Source organism: Camelus dromedarius, chromosome X (assembly GCF_036321535.1).
Source record: "Camelus dromedarius isolate mCamDro1 chromosome X, mCamDro1.pat, whole genome shotgun sequence".
Classification (NCBI taxonomy): domain Eukaryota; kingdom Metazoa; phylum Chordata; class Mammalia; order Artiodactyla; family Camelidae; genus Camelus; species Camelus dromedarius.
The window spans coordinates 26,453,664-26,476,180 of record NC_087472.1 but is presented as its reverse complement, the minus strand read 5'-3'; the positions used below and the strand labels follow the sequence as shown (position 1 = coordinate 26,476,180).

Here is a 22,517-nt window from a genome sequence, read left to right as displayed (position 1 = left end):
TTTGATTACAACAGGAGTTTAAACTTCTGTAAAACAAGGGATAACATAAACAAAGGTAAAAGATAAGAAACAGAGTAGGAAGTAAAGTTTTCTATTTTGTGAAGAAGGATTAATACTTAAGATCTTTTATAATTGAAGTATAGTAGGTTTTCAATACTATGTTAATTTCTGGTGTACAGCATAGTGATTCAGTTATACATATATATATTCCCTTTCAAGGATTAATACTTAAAATATATGAAGAGCCTCTACAAATCAATGAGAAAAAGGCAAATAACCCACCAAAAAACTGAGTAAAGATTATCAATAAAAAATTCATTAAAAAATGCAGACATTAAACATATGAAAAATATTTGATCTCACTAATATTTTGGGAAAAACAAATTAAACAATAATGAAATGCCAATTTTCACCCCATCTTGTTGGTAAAGATAAAAGAGATTGATAAGATCCAGTGTTGATAAGGGTGTAGGGAAAGAGAGCCTCTCAAATACTATCAATGAGAGTGTAATTAGGTCCACTCTTTTTAGAGTACAATCTAGTTGTATATCCAGCAGAATATTAAATGCATTTTTCAACCCTGCAATTCCTCTTCTAGAGTGCTAACCTTCAGACACACTAGCATAGGTGTACAAAGTACAATGTGAGAATAAAATGAAATGCCCATCAATAAGGGACTGATTAGATATATTATAAGATATTCATATAATGGAATATATGCATCTGCTGAAAAAAGAAGATTCACTGACATGGAAAGATGCTTCTGGTTCATTGTAACATTAAAAAAAGCAATATGCAGATCAACATTTATGGTATGATTTTATTTATTAAAAAACTGTAAGTGTGTTTGTAAATATAAATGACATATAAATGCTTTTTTCATGTGCTTTTATACACTTATATATGCTTTTTTCTATATGCTTTTTAATAATCTATATATATTTAATATATAAAAACATCAAAAAAGCATATATATATAAAAGCATAGAAAAATATTCTGAAAGAAACTCACTAAACTGTTCATTATGGTTACCTCTTGTGGGGTAATGTAACTGCAGAGCAGATGGAGGAAGACTGACAATTATAACATTTAATTTCTGTATTGTTTGAATCTTTATAAGCATGTGTCTAAAGATTTCTTATACAATTGCAATATAAAAATGTTAATGTTTACATAGTGGGTGGGGAAATTTTTACAAACCATATATTTGATAATCTTTAATTTAGCAGAGCTTTGATTGGGACTTCTTTTAAAATAATCCAGATTACTTTTGTCAAAGCAGTTTATGGATAATATGGGCTCACAAGCACAATCACAAAATGGTATATCTCTGACTTCACTCCCATCTGCTTTGCAGAAGTTAAAAATAACTCTTCTTAAATCTTTCCCAAATATTTCTGGCATTAAGTCCCCAGAGGCTATCTCACATATGCTCTGTAAATGAGTCTGCTTTGCTGCCATGTGGTGCCTGCCATTTTCCTCCAGTAATGATGTCTCCTGTTCTTTCCACCACCAAGAGTAGCTAGTATGCAAACAATGCCCATGAAGGTCACGTGAGCTGATATCTGAGTTGAAAGTGCCAATGCCGGTTGTCAAAAACACTCAAGGTGCCACTGCCGACAGAGCTACTGCCCTCAACGATGCCACTGCCGATGTTGCTGCCACCATCACATCATCTTGGCACCTCTCTTTCCCTCACCCCTACGTCTTATTTATCTCTAAGTCCTATGGATTCAACCTCCAAAATATATCTCAAATATGTCAACTTCCTTCCAAGCCCACTATTATCACCCTGGCCCAAGCCACCATCATAGCTTACTTTTGTCATTGCAAATACCCTAATTGCTCTCCCTGTTTCCATTCTCACACCAATCCATCCATCTTCCATGACAGTAGTAAGAATGAGCCTTTAAAATATAAATTAGCTCTTATCATTTCCCTGCTCAAAACCATTCAGTGACTCTCCAACACACTTAGATTAAAAGTCAGCCTCTTTACCATGACTCACTTGATTGTACATGATCTGGCCCCTGACCACCTCTAAAACCTCATCTTGTGCTAGTCTCTCCTCAGTCAATCCAGTCCAGCCACACTGGCCTCCTTTCTGTTCCTCAAACATGCCAAGCTTCTCCTGCCTTTGGGTCATTATATTTGCTCTTCCTCTTGCCTAGAATATTCTTCTCCCTGCATTTCATAGGGCTGCCTCCTTCTCGTCATTCATACCTTACCTTAAATGTCTCCTCTGCAGAAAGCAACCATCCTTGACCTACCAATTCAAGTAAACAGCCAGCTGTTCTCTATCATATCACTCCATTTAATATTCTGCACAGCACTTCTCACTATCTGATGTTGTTTTGTTAGTCCATTTCCACCAACAAAACTAGAATCCACGATCCAAGAGAGAAAGGACCTTGTCAATCCTGTTTGCCACTGTAACCTTAGCACCTCAGCTAGAGCCTGGCACAAAATGCAGGCTCTCAGTAAAATTTTGCTGAATGAAGGAATCAGCATCACCAGTCCTGACAGTGTTGTTGCCAATGCCAAAGCTCTTAACCTCTTGTGCTTTTACCATCCTACTGAGTTTTAGAGGACACCATTATTTTAGCTTTTACTCTTTTGCAGCTCCTTAGACCTAGGTCTCAAGTATGGCAATTCAGGTATGGCCACAGGTATGACTCCTGGGGGCTAAACCCAGGGGCAACTTGATTGATAGAAACATGCTTTACCCAGAACCACTCCTCTCCTGCTGCACTGGCCAGTATCCTCGACTCAGCCCTGTGTATCTCTACGCTCTCATCCTCTAGAGCTACAGTTCTCCATCTTGGCTGCAGCAAAGAATTACCCGAGGAAGTCTGATGCCTGGCCAGGTCCCACCCTCTGAGGTTGTGATTAATTGGTCTGGGATGCATCATAGGCATCAGTATTTCTCAAAGCTTTCTAGGTGATTCTAATGTGATACCGCTGCTTTGGAATAAATTCTTCCTCAGGGGCCTCCTTGGTCCCACGTATAAATTAGATTTCTGGTAGGTCAATTTCAAGTCCTCTTGAATCTCCTAGAATCACGATGAATAGCAACTTTAGGCTCAAACTGAGACCCCCTGAGGCCCTTGTTGCATAGATGTGCTGCCACACACTAATATTGAGAAATTAAAACAATAATATCTTGACCAAATCAGGGTTCTGAAGATCTATTTCATGATCACATTAACTGAGGAAGCACTTTAAAGAAATGTAGTAAGTGCTTGTTGTCACTAGGGGGCTGTCAGGTATGGCAAGCAAAAGAAAGAGGGAAGAAACAAAATTGTCAAACTTCAGAGAATCCATTTACTCCCTCAGTTTCTATCATTTTTTCCCCTATCATTTTGATGAGTACAAATCTAAGCTTTTCTATTGCTTGCCCTGATCATTTTTCAAATGTATATTCAAGGGCATCCTAGCAATTTCTTCCTGATTGTCCACCACTTCACGTTTAACTAAACACTAAAATCAAACACATGCCTCCCAAAAGTGACTTCCCCTTGTGGCTTCTGTTCTGTCCATGATGTTTTTATTCTCCCAGTCACCTAAGGAGAAACTCCACAGTCTCATGCTTCCTTGTCCTATGTGTCCCCTCCCTCCATGCTCCAAACTGATATAAACGGATGTATTTCTCATATCTATTTCTTCCATTTTATCTCTATTGCCATAGCCTTAGTCCAGACCCACTGGACTTCTCACTTGGATTTTTACAATAACCTCCTAACAGGTCTCTCTGTTGGGGTTGTCTCCTCCTCCCTTAACACTGCCACCAGAAAGAGCTTTTAAACCAAAAGGCTGACCATGAACACGGCAATCCCCCGCTTAACACCTTTTAGTGGCTCCATATGGAATAAAGTACAAATATCTCAAGGGCTCTTTAAGATCTAGCTCCTGCCCACTTCTCCAAACACAGCCCCCTCTCTTGCATGCTAAGATCTGATATCTACAAACTTGCAGTTCCCCATCTGTGCCTTTGCAAGTGCTATTTCCTCTGTCTACAATGCCCTTCCTCCTCTTTCTAACCTGGCAAGCTAGGCATCCTTCAAAATTCAGCTATGGAGTTTCCTTCTCTTTCCAGGCAAAGGCAGTCACTCTGGTGCTGCCTGGTTATCAGGAGTTTTCAAAGCTCTCCAGGTGATTCTGATGTGTATCCAAGGTTCAGAACCACTGCTACCACATATCTCTAAAAGTACACTGTATTTCAAGCAGTTTAGGCATACCTGTCCTCTTTTCTAAACTCTAAGGTTTTTGAGGGAATAAACTGTCTTATTCAATTTTACAATCCTAGTACCAGTGGGAAAGAAACGAATGACCAAGGGAATAAAGCCTCCTAGTAATATAAAAATACAAGTTTCCATTAATATTTTTACTATATAATAACCACATATAATTCTCTTCTGTAAAAATATGATGTAGCATTACTTCAGAAGAACATAAGAATTGTCTTGCTGATTTAGACTAAATATTGTCACTAATAGTGTAAAAGAACATGATTGTCCTCATTGACAACTACCTCAACCTACTCAAAGATATACTTATAATAATTCTAGCTTCCTATAATAATTTATTATAAAACCATTATAGAGGACTTAATAAATCTCTTTAGAAGTTATTTATAATTTTAGCTACTCCTATTTTGTGGGTCTATATTTACTATTGGCATGCAGCAGCATTCTAGGGTCTGGTAGGAGACACAGAGTGCAATGAAGCCACCTAAAATTTTCTTTTTTAGATAGAACTCGATCCTGTGACCAAGGACAATTTATCCCCAGAGCAGCTTCCCTAGATGCCTTCATTACACCATCACATTCTTATCAACAGCTGCTTAGCTAAAAAGTCCCGAGGACAGCTCATCCAGCCCAGCCCAAAAAACCTGAAGATATTTCTGGGATTAGAAGAGAGATAGTTAAGAGACCATGGAAATACAGGACACCTGTTGTTGTCATTCCACAACAAAGACACCAGACAACTTGGGTCTTCATCCTAGGTAAGAGTGCTCAACCAGTTTGGAGGTTTCTGGCCCATAGGGAAGTGTGAAGGCCTAACCTGAGCTGGGTCTGGGACATACATTCTCCTAACCTGTACCCTGCTTTGGCAGGGGTGTCTTGTTAAAGGCTTTCTCAACTCCTCTCACTTCATTTCTCTAGATACACATAGGGTTTTAAGGGCCGGAACTCCTATCCAAAACAGGGACCTGAACAGGCCATGGACTGGCAGCAAGAAAGTACCTTGGTGTATGTGCAGTCTGATCACGAAAACCAAGGTTCAAAAGTAGTTGGAACACATATTAACAAACTCTAATGTAAGAGCACAGACATAGCTACAGACGGCCAGGAGACTGATGGCTGCCTCAGCTCTATTCTAAGGAGGATCGTTTGGAGATAAAAATGGCAAACATTCTTCCTATTTTCAGGACTTAAAGAGTAAGCATCTTGCTTTAACTGAAAGCTCTGTTGGGGTTGCAGATGGGAGGAAATGGACCTGCATCCCCTCCAGCTGGGCTCCTCGTTTTTTCTCTACTGACCAGCTCCCTTGGCCTATTCCAGACACGAGTAAACTTAAAGTACTGAGAGGAAAATCTGGGGAAAAGCTATTTACATTTGTGGTAATGGCAAAGTATTGTTCAACTTTGCACGGGCTAAACCACTAAGTAGGTCCTTCCAGTATTCACTGCCAATACTCTTTATAATACAGAAGTGACAACAGTCACTAGATCCCAACCTTCAAGTCTAGTTTTTCTAATTAATTTTCACTACTCCCACCTTCCAGACCCAGATTACAATATAAGCTTTAATTTCCTTTTTGGTCTTTAGAAGGGCAAAGGCCTTTGTTATCTGGCCCTCAACAGACAGGGGTTTTGGCTTCAGCTTGAAGCAGCATTAACTTCCTGACCACCTCTCATCACCCACTTGGCTAGTTTCCCTCTGGCTGCTCCCAGGATGCCCTGTTTCTATCTCTTTCTCCCTGCTTGTGACAGAGGCCCTGTTCCCACACTGTTGCCGGTCCCTGCTCCCAGGATGGTAGCATCATGCACGTCAGTTTCTCTCTGCTGCCTCTCTCCAGACTCTCCCTGGCTGCTGTACTTGCCGCCTTCCATTACATATTCTGTACCCAGTGCTCCTGAGCTTCTTTCTGTCCCTGACTCTGGTCATCCCATGTTTTCTGTCTCTTCCCTCTCTTTTCGTTTTTTCCAAAAACCACCTTTGGATTTTGGATTTATTTTTTTTAACAAGTTTACCCCTAGGTATCACCCACCCACAATGTAGGGCTGCATTTCTTTACCTCCCTGTAGTTTCATTTTTCCCCTATTCAGGCTTGAACAATACACATCTTCAAAAGCATCCTTCCCAACACACTAATTGCCATTAATCATTACATATACTTAAGATTCTTATATTTAAATTTTAATAGTCCCAGTTTTAGACCTCCTCTCCCCAATCTCACAGTCACTTTGAGGAAGGAAGGCATTTTTTTCTATAGATGTCTCTCTGAGTATTTATGGCTGGAATCCTCAGTCTGATGGCCAAATGACAATCCTTACAGTATGAAAATATGATGTGAATCTTCTTCAAATAAATCTTGTTTAAAGTATTATCTAAGGAGCACCTACATCACAGTCACTTGGGGGAAGCTCCTTAAAATGCTGATTTCAGGGGCCTCCCAGAAATCAGAATTCAATAGGTCTAGAGTGAAGTTTCAGAATCTATATTTTAACTGGCTCCCTAGGACAGCACATAGTTTGAAAACCACTGCAGTAAGATGTGCTGTTTACTCAGCTTTGTTTACTTTAGTTAGGTGTTAGGATCTTGACCATGGTCATCAAGTTATACACCCAAAATAGTATGTGGAAAGTTCTTTAATTTTTGACTTTATGAAGACAGCAAAAACATCTGTTGAGAATAACTGAACCTGAACTGAACTCTAATAACAAGAACTATATACCTACTCATACACACACACACACACACACACACACACACACACAGAGCTTGTTTACATACTGCATATATTTAGATAAAACAAACTATAAGGGTCTATGGTGGGTTTGATACAATCTCCATATTTTCCTTTTGAAGGCTCAGTGTACATCGTCCTTCGAGGATCTGGGGATCACTGTCTGTCTCCCAAGTTGTTATTATCCGATGCTGACTGACCTGGGAGATCCAATTCTTGCTTCAGAGTGCTTATTAGGAATCCCATGCATTTGCTCTAAGTATCGAAAATTAAATGATTTCTACGTTAAGCTTTATTTCCTTCCAATATGTTCTACAAACAACTGACTACTTACTGTACTAGCCGGTGAGGAGGGAAGGGGATATATGAAAATCAACTGAGGAGTTTCTCAAGTAGTATGTGCCTTCTGTCCAGGGTACCTGAGATTTTGGCAAGACTTATGTTTGCGGATTCAGTAGGGAATTCAGGTTGAGAACTACTGGTCTAAAGAGCATTCTGCATCTGTGTTCTCTGGAACAGTTGGAGTCTCTCACGTTTTAAATCAGCATTTTTCAGGGTGAGACAATGGGAGATGCATTTTAGATACATTTTCCTGGGAAGAGCCACTCGTGTTTTGGAGTTTTTAAAATTTTTTTAATTGAAGTATAGTTGATTTATAATGTTGTGTTAGTTTCTGTCACTCATGGTTTTGAACCTAAACTGAACACAGGGGGTAAGGAGGTAGGAAGGGACAGACCGGGAGTTCGAAATTTGTAGATACTGACAGGCATACATAGAATAGATAAACAAGATTGTACTGTGTAGCACAGGGAAATATATACAGGATCTTGTGGTGGCTCACAGCGAAAGAGAATGTGACAGTGAATGTATGTATGTTCATATATAACTGAAAAATTGTGCTCTACACTGGAAATTGACACAACATTGTAAACTGACTATAACTCAATAAAAAAGTTTAATAAATAAATAAATAAACAAACAAACAAACTGAAAACAAATTCTATTTCTCTTACTACACAAGTCCATAACACAACTTTTCCTCTATAACCCTATAAACATCCTCAACTACCAACCCTGACTCCTGGGGCAGCACTAGCTCAGGGTATTACTACCTAATCACTTCTTGCTGTCTATCTTTTGATCGATGGAATGATTTTTAGATTTACAATGGGCATCCTCAGAGATTGATAGTATCCAGAGTCTCTCCCAGGGCTAGTATGAGATATGGCTCAGACTTTGAGTTTCCCACATATGGCATATGGCCAGGGGAAATGGGTTTCCGTTATTAGCCTCATTGACTTTCACCCCTCAACCAAAATGATGGACATTGAATAGCTGTCCACTAACTGATGTATACCGAAAGGAGGAAGACTTAGATTCCAATCAAAGAAATCAATAACCCCTTCTTAGACAAAAGGTTATGGCTCCTCAGTAATAAAGTAGCTCAATTTCAAACAAATTTAATCTCTACTGTATAGCACAGGGAAATATATACAAGATCTTACAGTAGCTCACAGCAAAAAAAAAAAAAAAGTGACAATGAATATGTATATGTTCATGTATAACTGAAAAATTGTGCTCTACACTTAAATTTGACACAACATTGTAAAATGACTATAACTCAATAAAAAAATGTTAAAAAAAAATTGAGTCTCTATACTTCCTAGGCAGACTAGATATCTTTACGCTCTTCTGGAAAGAATGGATTCTCACTCTCCACCCAAATAGTGCTTAGTCTACTTTCTGCAATTCTCTAGTCCAGAAAGCATCTGCTTCAGGACCTGCTGCTGGTAGAAGTAGTTCTGTTACACTGCCTGATCCAGGACCTCAAACATCCTTATTTTTTTCAAAGGCATAATAAATCTAGTAAAACATATCCACAACTATGCAATTGCCTAATCCATATAAACCCAAAGGCAGAGCTTCTATATACAGTTTTACTTTTTGCCTGAAGGACTGCCTCCACGATAATTCCACCAGATCTTAATCCACTTATCCAGACATCTTTCTGTGGAATAGAGTTGAATTGAGGTAATACAGCAGAAGACATGGCCGAAGAAATACCTCCAGTTTAGCACATCTTAAAATGACAGACAGATAGATAGGTAGAAATGCTAGATTGAATATAGTCTTTTAAATGCAGGGCTGATGATTGAGATGGTGCAAAAATAAGAGCCAGTAAGGATAAGTCAGCACTAACCCAGAATAAAAAAGGGAGTTACGAAGTTGGCATCTACCTTTGCATAGCTACTGGTTCTTAATAACCTTGGAGCTTTAAAAATCCTAGTGGTTTTAATGGGCCAATCAAGTGCAAGGGACAAAAAGGACAAATCCTGGGGCCCAGGAAAGTTTAGAAGTTGGATCAGTCACACATCATCCCTTTCCTTCTCTACTTAAAGTCAGACCCCCAAGGGGTGATGCTCTCAATGGATGAAGAGGAGGGAAAAACTACCATCCAGAGGTAGATTATAGAGATATGTGCTTGTCTTGGTTTTGGCTCTGAGTAGAAAAGAAAAAAAGAGAGAGAGAGATAAAATTACCCTCTTTTTTCTCTCTTTTTTTATGACATCATAACTCCAGGCAGGTCTGGGTCCAGAATTCACATTACCTCTCTGGCCAAAATGCCTCATACCAGAAATTTAGCTTAAAATAGTTCTGGATTGGCAGTATTCCCAGGTGACTAATAAAAGTAAGTGCAACTCTCCTCTGGAAGAATTCACTTTAATTCAATCTCCAAAGAGAAAAATCCAATAAACGTGTGCTCACAAATAGCAAAATACACATGAGAGAAAATACGAAAGACGGGTGAAGACATATGGAGGATATAATGAGAAGGATCAACACGCATCTAATGGAAGTTCTAGAAGGAAATATTAAATAGAATAAGAGAGAATGGCTGAGGGGGGAGGGTATAGCTCAATGGTAGAGCACATGATTAGCATGCACAAGGTCCTGGGTTCAACCCTTAGTATCTCCATTAAAAATAAATAAATAAATAAATAAACCTAATTACCTCCCCCCTTCAAAAAATAAATAAAATAAAATAATCTAAAAGAAAGAGAGAATGGCTGAAATTTTTCCAAAGTTAGTGAAATATACAAATCCTCAGATTTAGGCTACATTTAGCAAGTTTACTCAACTCTGTCTACTAAACTTATTAGGCTAATGCCAACCCTTCATTTGCCCACATGACAATCCTGGATTGACCACAATCAGGATATCCATTCATGTCCTTCAAAAGGAGCAAAGGACAATGAGTGCAGTTGCTTGAATAAGCCTTATGTTTTTTTTTTCTTTCCAGAATACTAGAAGTGAGAGTATGTGCAGTCAACGCAGATCTTTCCTTCAGAGTCTAAAGTGCTATCTGGCAGGTAAGCTCTGTTAATTCTACCTCCTAGCTTGGCCATTCTGCAACCTTCAAAAGGAAAAACAGAGACAAAAGTATGTATTTTGATGCAGTATACTAGGAAAAGCATGTATTTAAGGGCCAGGTACACCTAAGTTCAAATTCTGACTGCTACTGTGCTTCAGGTCCCTACCCATAAAATTAAAACAAAAATACAGCAGGAAGAAGATTGGAGAATTGAATGACTGAGATAATATGTAAAATGCCAGCCAGCCAGATCATTGGTGCAGAACAAATGATTATTCCCTTTTCACCCCCCATCCCTCTTCTGAGGTCATGACTTTTACACTTTTGTTCAAGACTGAGGTCAGATTCATGATTAGTTTTTAAATAAATTGTCTACTTTTGACAAAATGGTCCTTTGAGGTGTAAAACTTTGTTAAAAATTTGAAAAGCTAAAATTTCTCAACTTCAAGATGCATATGGGCAAACCGGTCTAAGGATTGAAGAGATACTGATCAACCAGAATGGCCAGCCAATGTGACCCAGGTGGACAGGATGACTGAAGTAGGCAAAAAGATCTGGCATGAAAAGATAGATTTCGGGCCCATAGGTTAGCACTATCCAGGGAACACAGGAAGGAAGACTGTGGTCAAGGTAGGCTGGAGAAGGCTGGTGACCAGAATTTAGTCTTCAAAGATGAGGAACATAAGCAAAAGCCATAAATGAAAAGCTAGGGTTTTAGTTATTCAGGGACTGGGCAATGACTACTGGGAGCCCAATTCCCAGAGGTCTGGATCACATGTGTCAGATTCCAGGTACAGAGTACTGAAGCGACAAGTCAATGTGCAAATCAAGAGCTTAGATGGCAGAATGAAAAGCCCAGCCCAGAAGGACTAAGCCATACCACTGTTAACCCACTAATAATACAATGCCTGGAACACAGTAAGCGCTCTGCTGAATGAATGAATGATCAAGCAAACACAGCGAAACCAGATAAAAATACTGGAAGGTCAGTATTAATACTAACATTGAAACTAAGTGTAAATTCTAAAGGCAAGTAGGTTCACTCAATAGTTAAAGACCACAGAAGCAGGGGAACCAGAGAGTCTGCAAAATCTCATGGTAGCAGGATTGCTGAGGCTCTGGAGAATACTTTGCAAACAGGGCTGAACTTGGGGTGTACTGTGTGTGTGAGTGTATGTGAAGCAAGATACTTCTTTCATATTTTAAATGCATGTTAGGTTATTTTTTCTGAACTGTTTTTTTCTTCTGTTACATTACACCTTAATGTTCACTCCAGTGTTATATTTATTCCCAAGTGCACTCAAGGACTTTAGAAAGCAAACAGCACCTGTTGATATGTTATGCTTGTTTTGCATGATCTACCTAGATCCGTGGTTCTTAACTGGCAGAGGGAGGATAAGGATATTTACCTCTGGAGTAGTTCTCTATTGCTCCCTTACAAATTATCACAAAGTTAGTGGCTTAAAAAAATACTAATTTGTTAGCTCACAGTTCTACAGATCAGAAGCCTGTGTACAGTGTTGCTAGGCTCTCTGCTCAGGGTCCAACCAGGCTGAAATCAAGGTGTAGGCTAGGGTGCCTTCTCATATGGAGCTTGGGGTTCTCTTCCCACCTCATTCAGGTTGTTAAGAGAATTCGGGGCCCGCAGCTAGAGGACTGAGGTCCCTATTTCCTTACTATCAGCAGGGGCTACTCTCAGTTCCTAGAAGCCACATTCCACACCTCCTGGCCCCCAAAGGCAGTACACAGCACAGATGTTTGCTTGCTTGATTGTTGCTTGCTTGCTTTTTTTTTTTTTCAGATGTTTGCTTTCTTCCAAGTCTGCCAGAGTGTATTTCTCTGACTTTCATTTCCCACCACTCGAAGACTCTGCTTTTAAAGGGCTCATGTGATTAGGTCAGATCCACCCGTATAATCTCCCTATCTTAAAGTCAACTGATTTGGGACTTTAATTATATCTGCAAAATCCCTTCATAGCAGCACCTGGATTAGCACTGAACTGAATAACTGGGAGAAGACGTGTGTACACTAGGAGCTAGGAAATCTTGGAGGTCTATCTTAAAATTCTGTCTACTACAACCCCCAATGTTGAGATAGTCCCATTCAAATACCATAAAAATGGGGGAAAAAAATATAAATCAATTACTTTAATTTTTTTGTTGTAATATTATTATTTCAGACACTTCACTCATTAACACATCTCATTTGCTACAAGCTAGCCAAACCAGAGGAAACTCTGCAGAGATAATAACAACAGATGTAAAATAAAATAAAAGTGTGACCTTGGGCTTAAATTTTGACCACTAAATGCTAGCTGTGAAACTTTGGGTAAGTTACTTAATTCTTCTAACCTCAGTTTCCCTACCTATAAAATGGTTATAATAGTAGTATAATCCCCATATAGTGCATGGATTAAGTGAAATAATATATGCAAAATACTTAATACAATATCTAGCACTAACTTAATGACAGCAATTATTATTTTACCATTGAGTAAGACATGTAAAACTCTCTCAGAAAGTATAAACAGCTATTCTAATGTAACATATTATCACTAGGTACACATAGGGGGCATACCATTAGACAGGTACCCTGTACATAAGGTGGACATGTTTAGTATGTACACATATTATCACGTACTTATTTAATGTACCACTCTAATTGTGCAGTTGAAATTCCCGTTTATCTTTATCTCTGAACACATTAAGTATAAACACATCAGCATACAGTTGACCCTTGAACAACATGGATTTGAACTGTGCAGGTCCACTTATATGTGGATTTTTTTCAATAAATACATACTACAGTACTACATGAAATGAGGTTGGTTGAATCCGTGGATGCAGAATCACACGGACACAGAGGACTGACTGTAAAGTTATATGTGGATTTTTGACTTACACAGAGGGTTGGCACCTCTAAGCCCCACATTGTTCAAGGGTCAAATGTATATTTCCAAGATAAAAAACATTAAGAGGACTGATAACCATTTCTAAATAGATAAAAGGTTCTGTATGGATTTAATAGCCAGAATTATAACCTGGAAATTACAGAAATGCAGATTTGGGCTAAATATAGTGAAGACATTTGTTAACATTCATCAAAAAATGGATTGTGTAACTAGTAAGTTCCATGTTCCTGAGTGACCACTTATTGGGGAAGTCTGTAAAAGACAAACACCATCAATCATTTGTGAGCATTCTTCCAGAATTCTCTATGCTTAATATACATATAGATACATAGATAAATAACTTTATATAACTGGGATTACTCTTCATGCAGTTATTTCATAACATGTTTTCATTTAATGCATCATGAGTTCCTGTCATGTCAATGAATACAGAGACTTACCCCTTAACAACTTGTTGTGGTTAGCCCATTGTTCCTGTCTGCTAGAAACCCATTCTTAGAAAAAATTTCCATCGCATACTCCATGTGGTCCTAGTGAGGAAGATGATCACAGTAGTCTCTCCCCACATGGCGTGTAGCAAGGAATCAGCTGACCCAGTCCTGAAAAATCAGAGTTCTTTATTCCCTTTGCTAGAGGGGTTTCCTAAGGCCAATCAACACAGACTCTGAGATTTAATATATCAACACTGAGAGAGAGAAAATCTTACTTCCTTTGGGATTGAGAATTATCAGGACATTATAAACTAAAGTTGCTTGCAACCACCTTTGCTGACTACAAAAAGGAAGCTGTCTGTGATAGGAAAACTGAAGCCAAAGCACAAAAAGAAACAGAGATAAGCAAAGAGGCAGGCTGAAAGAGAGAGTTTTGAGGTTGCTTAGAACCTGGATCCAGCCATGCCTGAAGCTACTTCATCTGGACTACAGTCAGCGCTGCTATAAGACAACATATGCTTTCCTAAAAATTACTGCACTATGCAAAGTTGTTCAATTTAAACCACAGGGCACATTGTAAACTGATTATACTTCAATAAATAAATAAATAAAACCACAGGGCTTATGGGGGAAATGGGGCTAAGAGCACAACATTCAAACACTTTGTCAGTGACACACACACACACACACACACAAAGATACAGGCCTAATAGAAACGGTGGTCCAGTTTTACATGTACTGCTTTTTTTTTTTTTTTTTTGGTGAAGGAGGTAATTAAGCTTTTATCTATTTATTTATTTATCTTTAATGGAGGTACTGGGGATTGAACCCAGGACCTTTTGCATGTTAGACAAGCACTCTACCACTGAGCTATACCCCCCATCTTACATGTTAAATGGTTAAGAAATACATAAATACTACAGTAAATATGCCACTTTATTTTGAAAAAGACCTGAAGTTTGCCTGGGGAAATGGGTATCAGAAGGGTTGCAACTTGTGAGTTATTTTAAGTGGTAGAAGGAGGGTTATCTGAAATCAGATGGAAAGCTGTAACACTAGATGTGGATGGGTGTGGCTCAAAACAGACAATGCACTGAGGTGGCTGGTAGGTATCTGAAGTCTGTCTGTGTGCATTTTATGTATTTCAGTGCAACTTGATTCATCAGGGTGTAGTTTTCTGCTTTCACCTAATGTTTCTGGTTGACAAAACTGCACATAAACAAATGCAAAATTCGCCTTACGCTTAAAATGTTCTCTACTATATTAATCACAAAGGAACAGACAAGTGCTATAGCAGTCTGTATTGAATTATGTAAGTGAATAAATACATTTTTTTTTGCTTAAGATAATACCAGTTAGCTTTCTTCCAGGGTCCTGAACAGTAATACATGGCAACAAAATATTCCATTACACTATAGTAACACATTTTCAGTCCCAGGCTGGCTTTCTGCGTCTCTTGACACATTTCTAGACTGTCTTTCTCTACTTTCAGTTCTTGTGTGCTCAGAGATTAAAAATTCATTTTAATGTTAACATAAACCATCATTAGGAAGGTGGAGTGGACCTGAAAGAGATATAAAAATTCCAAAGCCAAATAGATTTTTTGAATTTTTACTATTATAATCTGTAACACAACTGACTTTTCAAACAGATAATTGAAAGCTGATGATTACAGAATTTAATTTTGGCCCTGAAAAATTTTGGCCAGTTTCAGAATGAATTTTTTTATGGATTCTGATACTTTAAAATTCATTAAAACTCTTATAAAGATTGCAATATTAAATCTTTTCATGTCAATATTGTATTTCAAATCACCTAACCCTATACATAAAAAGTTTTTCCCTGAGTTATCATTTTAACTCTTATTTATAACAAAGCCTACATGCATTACAGTTTTATCACTGATGTTCTGAGTGATTACCCTTGGGGTTGGAGCAAAACTGGCCCCAAGGATACAGCCATTTTGTATTATTACTGACAAGAGGAGAGAGCAAGCATCCCACAGACAAGTTGTTCCATACCCTAGCTGTGACCCCAGCCGTTAAAACCCTTAGGTAGAGTTTATGCTATGCAGATAAGGAGGCATACAAAGGTTCCTTAAACTCACCTTACTTAGCCTTAGACCTGTATAGTTTTTATAGTCATTGGGAGTGAGCCAGGTCGGAAAATATTTGATTGTCATTTTTATCTATAGGTATGATTTCATGGCATTATACAATTCTGTTGTGAAACTAATTCAAATAACCATTTAATTCGAGTGCAATTTCAGTGCTGGGGTACCCTAGAAAATAGTATCCTATGGATCAGGGGTTGGCAAAATTTTTCTGCAAAAAACCTGACAGTAAATATTTTAGGCTTTGAGGGCCATAGAGTCTCTGTCCCGACTACTCAACTCTGCTCTGAAAGCAGACATACACAATATATGAACAAATAGGGCTGGCTGTGTTCCAATAAAATTTTATTTATAAAAATGGACAGCAGGAAGGATTTGTCCAGTGTACCAGTACTATAATTTGCCAACCCCTGCTTTGGTGCAATAGTTTTCACATTTTTTTACTTTTTAAAAATTTATTTAATGGAAGTGCTGGGGATTGAACCCAGGACCTTATGCATGCTAAGCACACACACTACCACTGAGCATACCTCCACCCCTCACATTTTTTTTAATGGAGCGTTAAGACAGTCTCTTGAGACTCAGAGAAGGCCAAGCAGGCAGGGACCTGAAATATCCCTGATTCAACTAGGATAGCTTTTATTTTTATTTTTATTTTTATTTTTATTTTTATTTTTATTTTATTTATTTATTTGGGACGAGGAGGTAATTGGGTTTTTATTTGTTTTTTTGATGAAGGCACTAGGGATTGAACCCAGGACCTCGTGCATGCTAAGCACACACTCTATCACTGAGCTATACTCTCCCCCCTAGAATAGCTTTTATTTTTATGATATGTGGGCTTTTGCATGAAATTTGGTTTGATTAAAGGGTTCCATTTCTAATAAGGAGAAAAGCTTCAAAACCACTGCCTTGGACTAAGCCTAAAACCTGCCGCTTTAAAACTCAAGAACAGATGTTTCAGGCAAAACAAACACATCTTTTGACATCTTTAAAAATGAGGATAGGTGGTATACATGTGCTTTCATGTTCCCAGAAATTCACTTTCTCATACAATTGATAAAAGCATTTAAATAGATAACTTTAATAGCTCTAAAAATGTAATCAGCTTATCATTCCTATTTCATTTTAACCTTTTTCTAAGTATAATGTTTAAGGTACCTTAAAAGGTCCAAGAGAGGTGGTATGGTATAGTGAAAAAAAGCACCAAATTAGGACTCCGTATTTTTCTCCACTGCTAGATTGTGAGCTCCTGAAAGGCAGGAACAAAGTCCTCTTCTTCATCTTTGAATTATCCTCAGCACCTAGAATAGTATATGACACCAAACTTTAATTTTTAAGGCAAATGTAAATTCACTATTCGGTAACTAGGAAGAAAATAAATTCAGATAGTTTATTCACTTAAATCTTTCCATAATCCATAAGGAAAAAAGCATTATCTTTCCTAGTGAGCAACAAGATAAAAAATTAGTACTTTGAGATATATTTTTATACCTCGGAAATTAACATGTTTAAAACACATAAAAGCTAATAATTACTGGATTGTGACAAAAGTCATGTCCTCACAAAGATCCACAAATTCCTTATGTGCAACTCTTAAGTTCAAAAAGCTCTGGAAACCAAAAATTTTTGGTTTGTATATTTAGTAACTTATTTGACAGTCAGATTAACCTGGCCTAAACTAATTTGGCAGTAGTGGCTGACCTGCACTGAAGGAAACTATTTACTGGTATTTATGTACCCCCTATGAATAACCACATGGTTTGTTGCAAAAAAAAAAATTTACCCTATTTGATTATGCAGTGTTTTCCCTGAACTCCTGTATACAGAATATACAGTATATGGCATTTGGTTTTACACAAGTCCGCCAGACAACCCCAGCTCTTTTCCTGGTTGCTTTACATGGATGATTCTAGAGCCCCATTCCAGACTCTTTAGGGCAATGCCCCTGTTCCCAATTGTCTTTTCTGCTACCATCTTGAGCAACAATTGAGGCTGCGCAAACAGCTCAGAGGGCCTTTCTGTCAGGTCAGTGGGAAAAATTAATGTGCCTCGCGATCATATAGAAAGTCAGTATTATCACTTCGATGGTCAATGATGCGTTAAGAACATCTTGGTTTCCTTCTATTTTCATCACTGGACACTGGGCAGTCGAGGATCGGAATTAAGTAACTAGCTTTTGGCCTTGCAATGGAATCTGCTCAATATATATTCACCATTTGGCTGACGCACATCTTGGCCAGTAAGTAAGAATTCTCTCACATTAAGTGTGGGCAACAACAGATATTTGTAGAGAAAAAGTAACCGGAGGCCCTACACTGGCTCAGCTCCAGCCATAAATCCATCATTACTCCATGGAACTGGTACACTCCTCACATATCTCTCGTGGACTCACCCTCTGGCAGGATCGTATCTAGGGATCTCAATTAGAGATCTTGTAGTAAATAAGACGGGTTATGCCCGCAACGCTAGAGGTGGTGGACCTGCCGACGCCCTAGGGTAGAATATTCCGGGCTTGGATAAATTAAAACGACGTAAATTCAAACTGCGAAGCCAACTTTTTCCGACAGCATGTCCTCACAAGAAAAAAAGGCAGACCCAAAATCACCACTCTAAAAATGCCTCTCTTTGGAAAAGCATGGTTAGTGGGTAGGACACTCCGCAAGACCCCACCTACGTCAGGCGCGCTCCCACAGAGCGGAGGCACCGCGCCGCGCCTACGCAGGTTCTAGACTCCTCCCCTCAGTACGCTCATCCCTACCCTTCCCGGCTACTTCCGGCCCGCACCAAACGCCCTCAACGCGCTTGCGCTGTTTTGATAGGCTTCCCGAGTAGAAGAAATCTGAGCGCTGCCTCTCTGGTACCGCCCCCACCACCTCTTCGCCCCACCCACGCTGTACCGGCCCCTCCCGAAATCTCGCGAGGGTAGGTGCGCGTCCGTATTTTGCGGGCAACTAGCTCTCTCAGCTGCTGTAATTGCTGCTGCGGGAGAAATTGGAGCTGGTGTAGTCGGAGTGTCCGCCCTCCCCCACTGAGGAGAGCCACCGCCTCTTCTCTCGCTCTCCTTATACACCTATCCCCGGGAGCAGCGGCAGCAACAGTCCCTGGACCCACCGCCGCCTCCTCAGGAGACCGCTGCGCCGGTCATTCCCGCAGTCTAGCAACTGCCGGCGGCCCCCTGCCCCTATCCGGCTCCCCACTTCAGATCATCTGCTCCCTCCTCATCCTCGCCCGGGACCCACCTCCCCACGGTCTCACCGGGGTGGAGGACAACGAGGAAGAGACGAGAGTCACCCTCCCTCCAGGCGGCGCCGGCCCCCTCACCCGCGGGTGTGTCCTATAAATGGCGTCGGAAAGCGACACCGAGGAATTCTTTGATGCCCCTGAAGATGTGCACCTAGGGGGAGGCTACCCTGTGGGGTAAGTAATTGGAGCTATGTCCCAGAAGCCGGGCGTTCCTGTCCCCCGGCTTCTCCTGTGTCTTTCCCCTACACCCCTCCCAGGTCCCGCTGTGTCCGCCACCGCTGCTCCTCTCAGTCTCACTGGGGCACTTCAGAGGGAGTCGAGGGAGGGCGATCGCCCACCTCGGGCCCACCTCCGCCTTTTTTCCTTGGTGATCGGCCCCGGGGGCTCTCTCGGAGCCCCTTTCTCGTCCAGCTTTTTGCGTGGTGGGTCAGTTTACGAACCCGAGAACCGAAGATTTGTATTTGTGGGGTTCAGAGCTTACCTTTGAAGCATCCGTTTTGGCCTTGGGGACCATAGATAAAAGGAACAGTAACAAGGGAAATTGCATTGTCTTTTTTTTCTTTCTTTTGCCGCTAACTTACCTATTCGTTTCAGAGGTGGCTGTAACTCTCCCTATTTGCCGTCCTCTTTTCGTTGCACAAAAAGAAAAGGAGCGGGGGCGGGGGGGCGGGAAGACTGGGTGTTTACTTAGGAAAGTCCTCTAGCTGATGTACTCTTGCTCGACACTGTTTTATTAAAATAGCATTTTACCGTGAGGCAAAGGAAATCGAAGACAAGGTCCTTTACCATTAGGGAGAATGCGGCTACTTTAAAGAGTAGCCGGACATAAATGTTCACAACCGACTACAGAGATACAAACAAGTGCTGAGTAATCTTTGGTTAGAAGGAGAACCACAGCTTTGTGCTCTTTATCTAGTTCTGCAAGACATTTTAGTGGTAATTAATATGGAAGATTCTGTGTAGGAAGTACAGTAGTTGAAATGCTTCGTTTGACTTGTGCTTTCCCACTCCTCACGTTTCAAAGTTGGAGTAGTGTTTAAATCGGTTTCACCGAACTCTTCTGCGGACTTGTGTGGAGCTAGAGGCAGTGAAATACATTCTCATGCTGTAAGAACTTGAGAATTGGTAAAATTTGTATGTTGATGTAAGTTACTAATATGGTTCCAGGAGTCAGCTGCCTTCTATTTGCAAGCTTACCCCGTGGAAAAAATACCTTGATGTAAATAAAGTTATCTGTACATTCTAGAAGTCGTTCTAAAACCTAATATGTATTATATATAATGTATACCCCAAAAGTTACAGCAACGAAATCAGAGACAAATGTGCGTTGGTAGATTGAGGATGATTGTGTGTTTTCATCAACCGTCGTATCACCATTACAGGATTTTTGGGTAGCAATTACCAAACTTGAGATGGCAGTGAATGTCCTTTAAGTTCAATATCTAAAACAAATTCATAGCTAGATGGTAGAGGATAAAAAATTCACTTGGATTTCCAAATACATTGGAGTGCCCTGAAATTAAATTTTATCTTTGTGATTTTCCCCTTAAAGTAATGAACTATCATTCAGGTTAAATGAGAGACCTGATCCTGTAGTATGTGTGTGTGTGTTAGCGCCAGGGGGTGGGAAATAACAATAGACGATAAAGGGTAACCTCCAAGATTTAATCAGTTTAGACTTATGTGAATATTATTCCTTTTTAATGAATATAACAGATTTAATTTTGAAGGACAGTTACATCAGGACCTGTGTGAATTATCTAGTCCAGTCCTAGCACAGAGAAAGAACTCAAATGTTCATTCCCTTCTCCTTCTTATGTTGAAATTAGCACGTTTAACTTCATACAGTGCTTACTTTGGGAGGAAGTATGCAGAACTTGGAGTTATTTAACTTATCTAAACCGAATGAATCATTTTGATAGAATTGATAGAGTCACTTCTTCCCTCATGGGATAATATACCTTCTCAAGCACTTCGATCCTTTGATATACTAGGTGAAAAGTGAAAAAGTCTCTTGGGACCTAGCCTTCTGATTTTAATGCTAACCTGACCAAAGAATTGAAGGTGCTGAGCTCTATGGATAAAACTACTCTGTGAATTTCACGGCTCCATCTTGTATTAGTGAGGGGATTTGGAAGAGAATTAGACTCATCTGGAGAATTGCATCTGAAAAGAACTAGCAGTACTGGGAGGACTGCACAAGTTTGGCGTCATTAACATTTCCTCTATCTTTTGTGACAGTTTTTCTTATTTGCATAAGGTACTGTGAGGAGACTTGGCTGGGTAACTAATAACCTAGAAATGCAGTGAGAAATCTTGGATTTGTGGAAACAGATGGTGTCACTAGATATCTGGTCATCAGAAATATCTTCTCTCCCTTGAGATGAACTGGAGTGATACACCGTACAAACTCTAAGAGGTTAACAGACTGAGTAAGAAATATTGTAAGAAATATTCCTTGCTATTGTGTGTTCTAGTATACACAGACCATTTCACCAAATTGTAGTAAACTGAGTAGGCAGTTGAGAGTTATCTCATGTTTTGTTAATCAGCAGAATCCAAATAAACAATCCATTTCCTAAAATTGATTTATTTCTTCTTTTCCCCCTCCAATGGTGTCTTCAGCTTTATTATTCTATTCCTTGAAAACAAATGTAATAAGTTAAAAATCAGCCCAGTTTTTTATAGAAAGACTTAATTCAAATGCAACCTACTTTTCCACAGTGATAGATCATCTCCACTTGTCTATCTTTGCAATATACACCACATTTATAGTGCTTTATTTTGATTGACATTTTAGGTCAGGTTTCCTTATTCTCATCTTCATTTTTATAAGGAAGCTTATGCTCAGAGAGGTTAATGAATTGGCCTAGGAGACACAGTTTGTAAGTGATAGCTGAGATTTGAAACCAGTTCTTCAGACTCCTACTCCAGTATTTTTTTCTAGTATATCGTAACTGCTCCACACTGGGTGTGTGCTCTGTGTTTGTGTGTGTATAAAGGGTAACCTCCTCCAAGAGATTCTGGAGTAAAATGCTTTAGGACCAACTTGCTGAATAGAACTGATGCATATATTTAAAACTAGCAGCCTAAGCTTTTCAGTTTTCTTTGCTAGAAAGTTCCACTTTGTCTTTCAGGAATGTGTATTTTGTTATGTCAGATAGAAACGTTATAAGATCATAGCATGTTACAGCTAGAACGGACATCTAGTTAAACTTCTTCATATAAAATGTTGTGAAAACCAAAGCCTGGACAGGGAAAGTGACTTGTCCAGGGTGCCACAGCAAATTAATGGCAGAGTTGGGACTAGAATCCAGATCAGTTTCACAGTCTAGTGTTCTTTTCTGCTATCGTGCTGTCTTTTGATAAAGCAGGAAAGGGAGGAGGAAGTTTGGTATGGTAGAAAAAAAGCCCTGGACTATGAGTCATTTCATTTCCTCATCTTTAATTTGAAGAGAGTTTGAAGACCT

The 22,517-nt window shown here is 39.5% G+C and overlaps 1 protein-coding gene and 1 non-coding gene across 2 annotated transcripts in view; one reads left to right on the top strand and one right to left on the bottom strand.

Annotated features, from left to right (window-relative positions):
* Positions 1–14,496: 14,496 nt before the first annotated feature.
* TRNAV-AAC (transfer RNA valine (anticodon AAC)) lies at positions 14,497–14,568 on the bottom strand. The gene has a single exon. It is a non-coding gene; the product is annotated as a tRNA-Val (tRNA).
* A 4,163-nt stretch (positions 14,569–18,731) lies between these two features.
* The window catches only part of WDR44 (WD repeat domain 44), a 68,820-nt gene continuing 65,034 nt past the window's right edge, over positions 18,732–22,517 (top strand). The window contains exon 1 of the mRNA XM_010985857.3: positions 18,732–19,221. Within this exon, the coding sequence (XP_010984159.1) occupies positions 19,145–19,221 (77 nt within the window). The 5' untranslated portion in view covers positions 18,732–19,144. The remainder of the gene's footprint in view (positions 19,222–22,517) is intronic.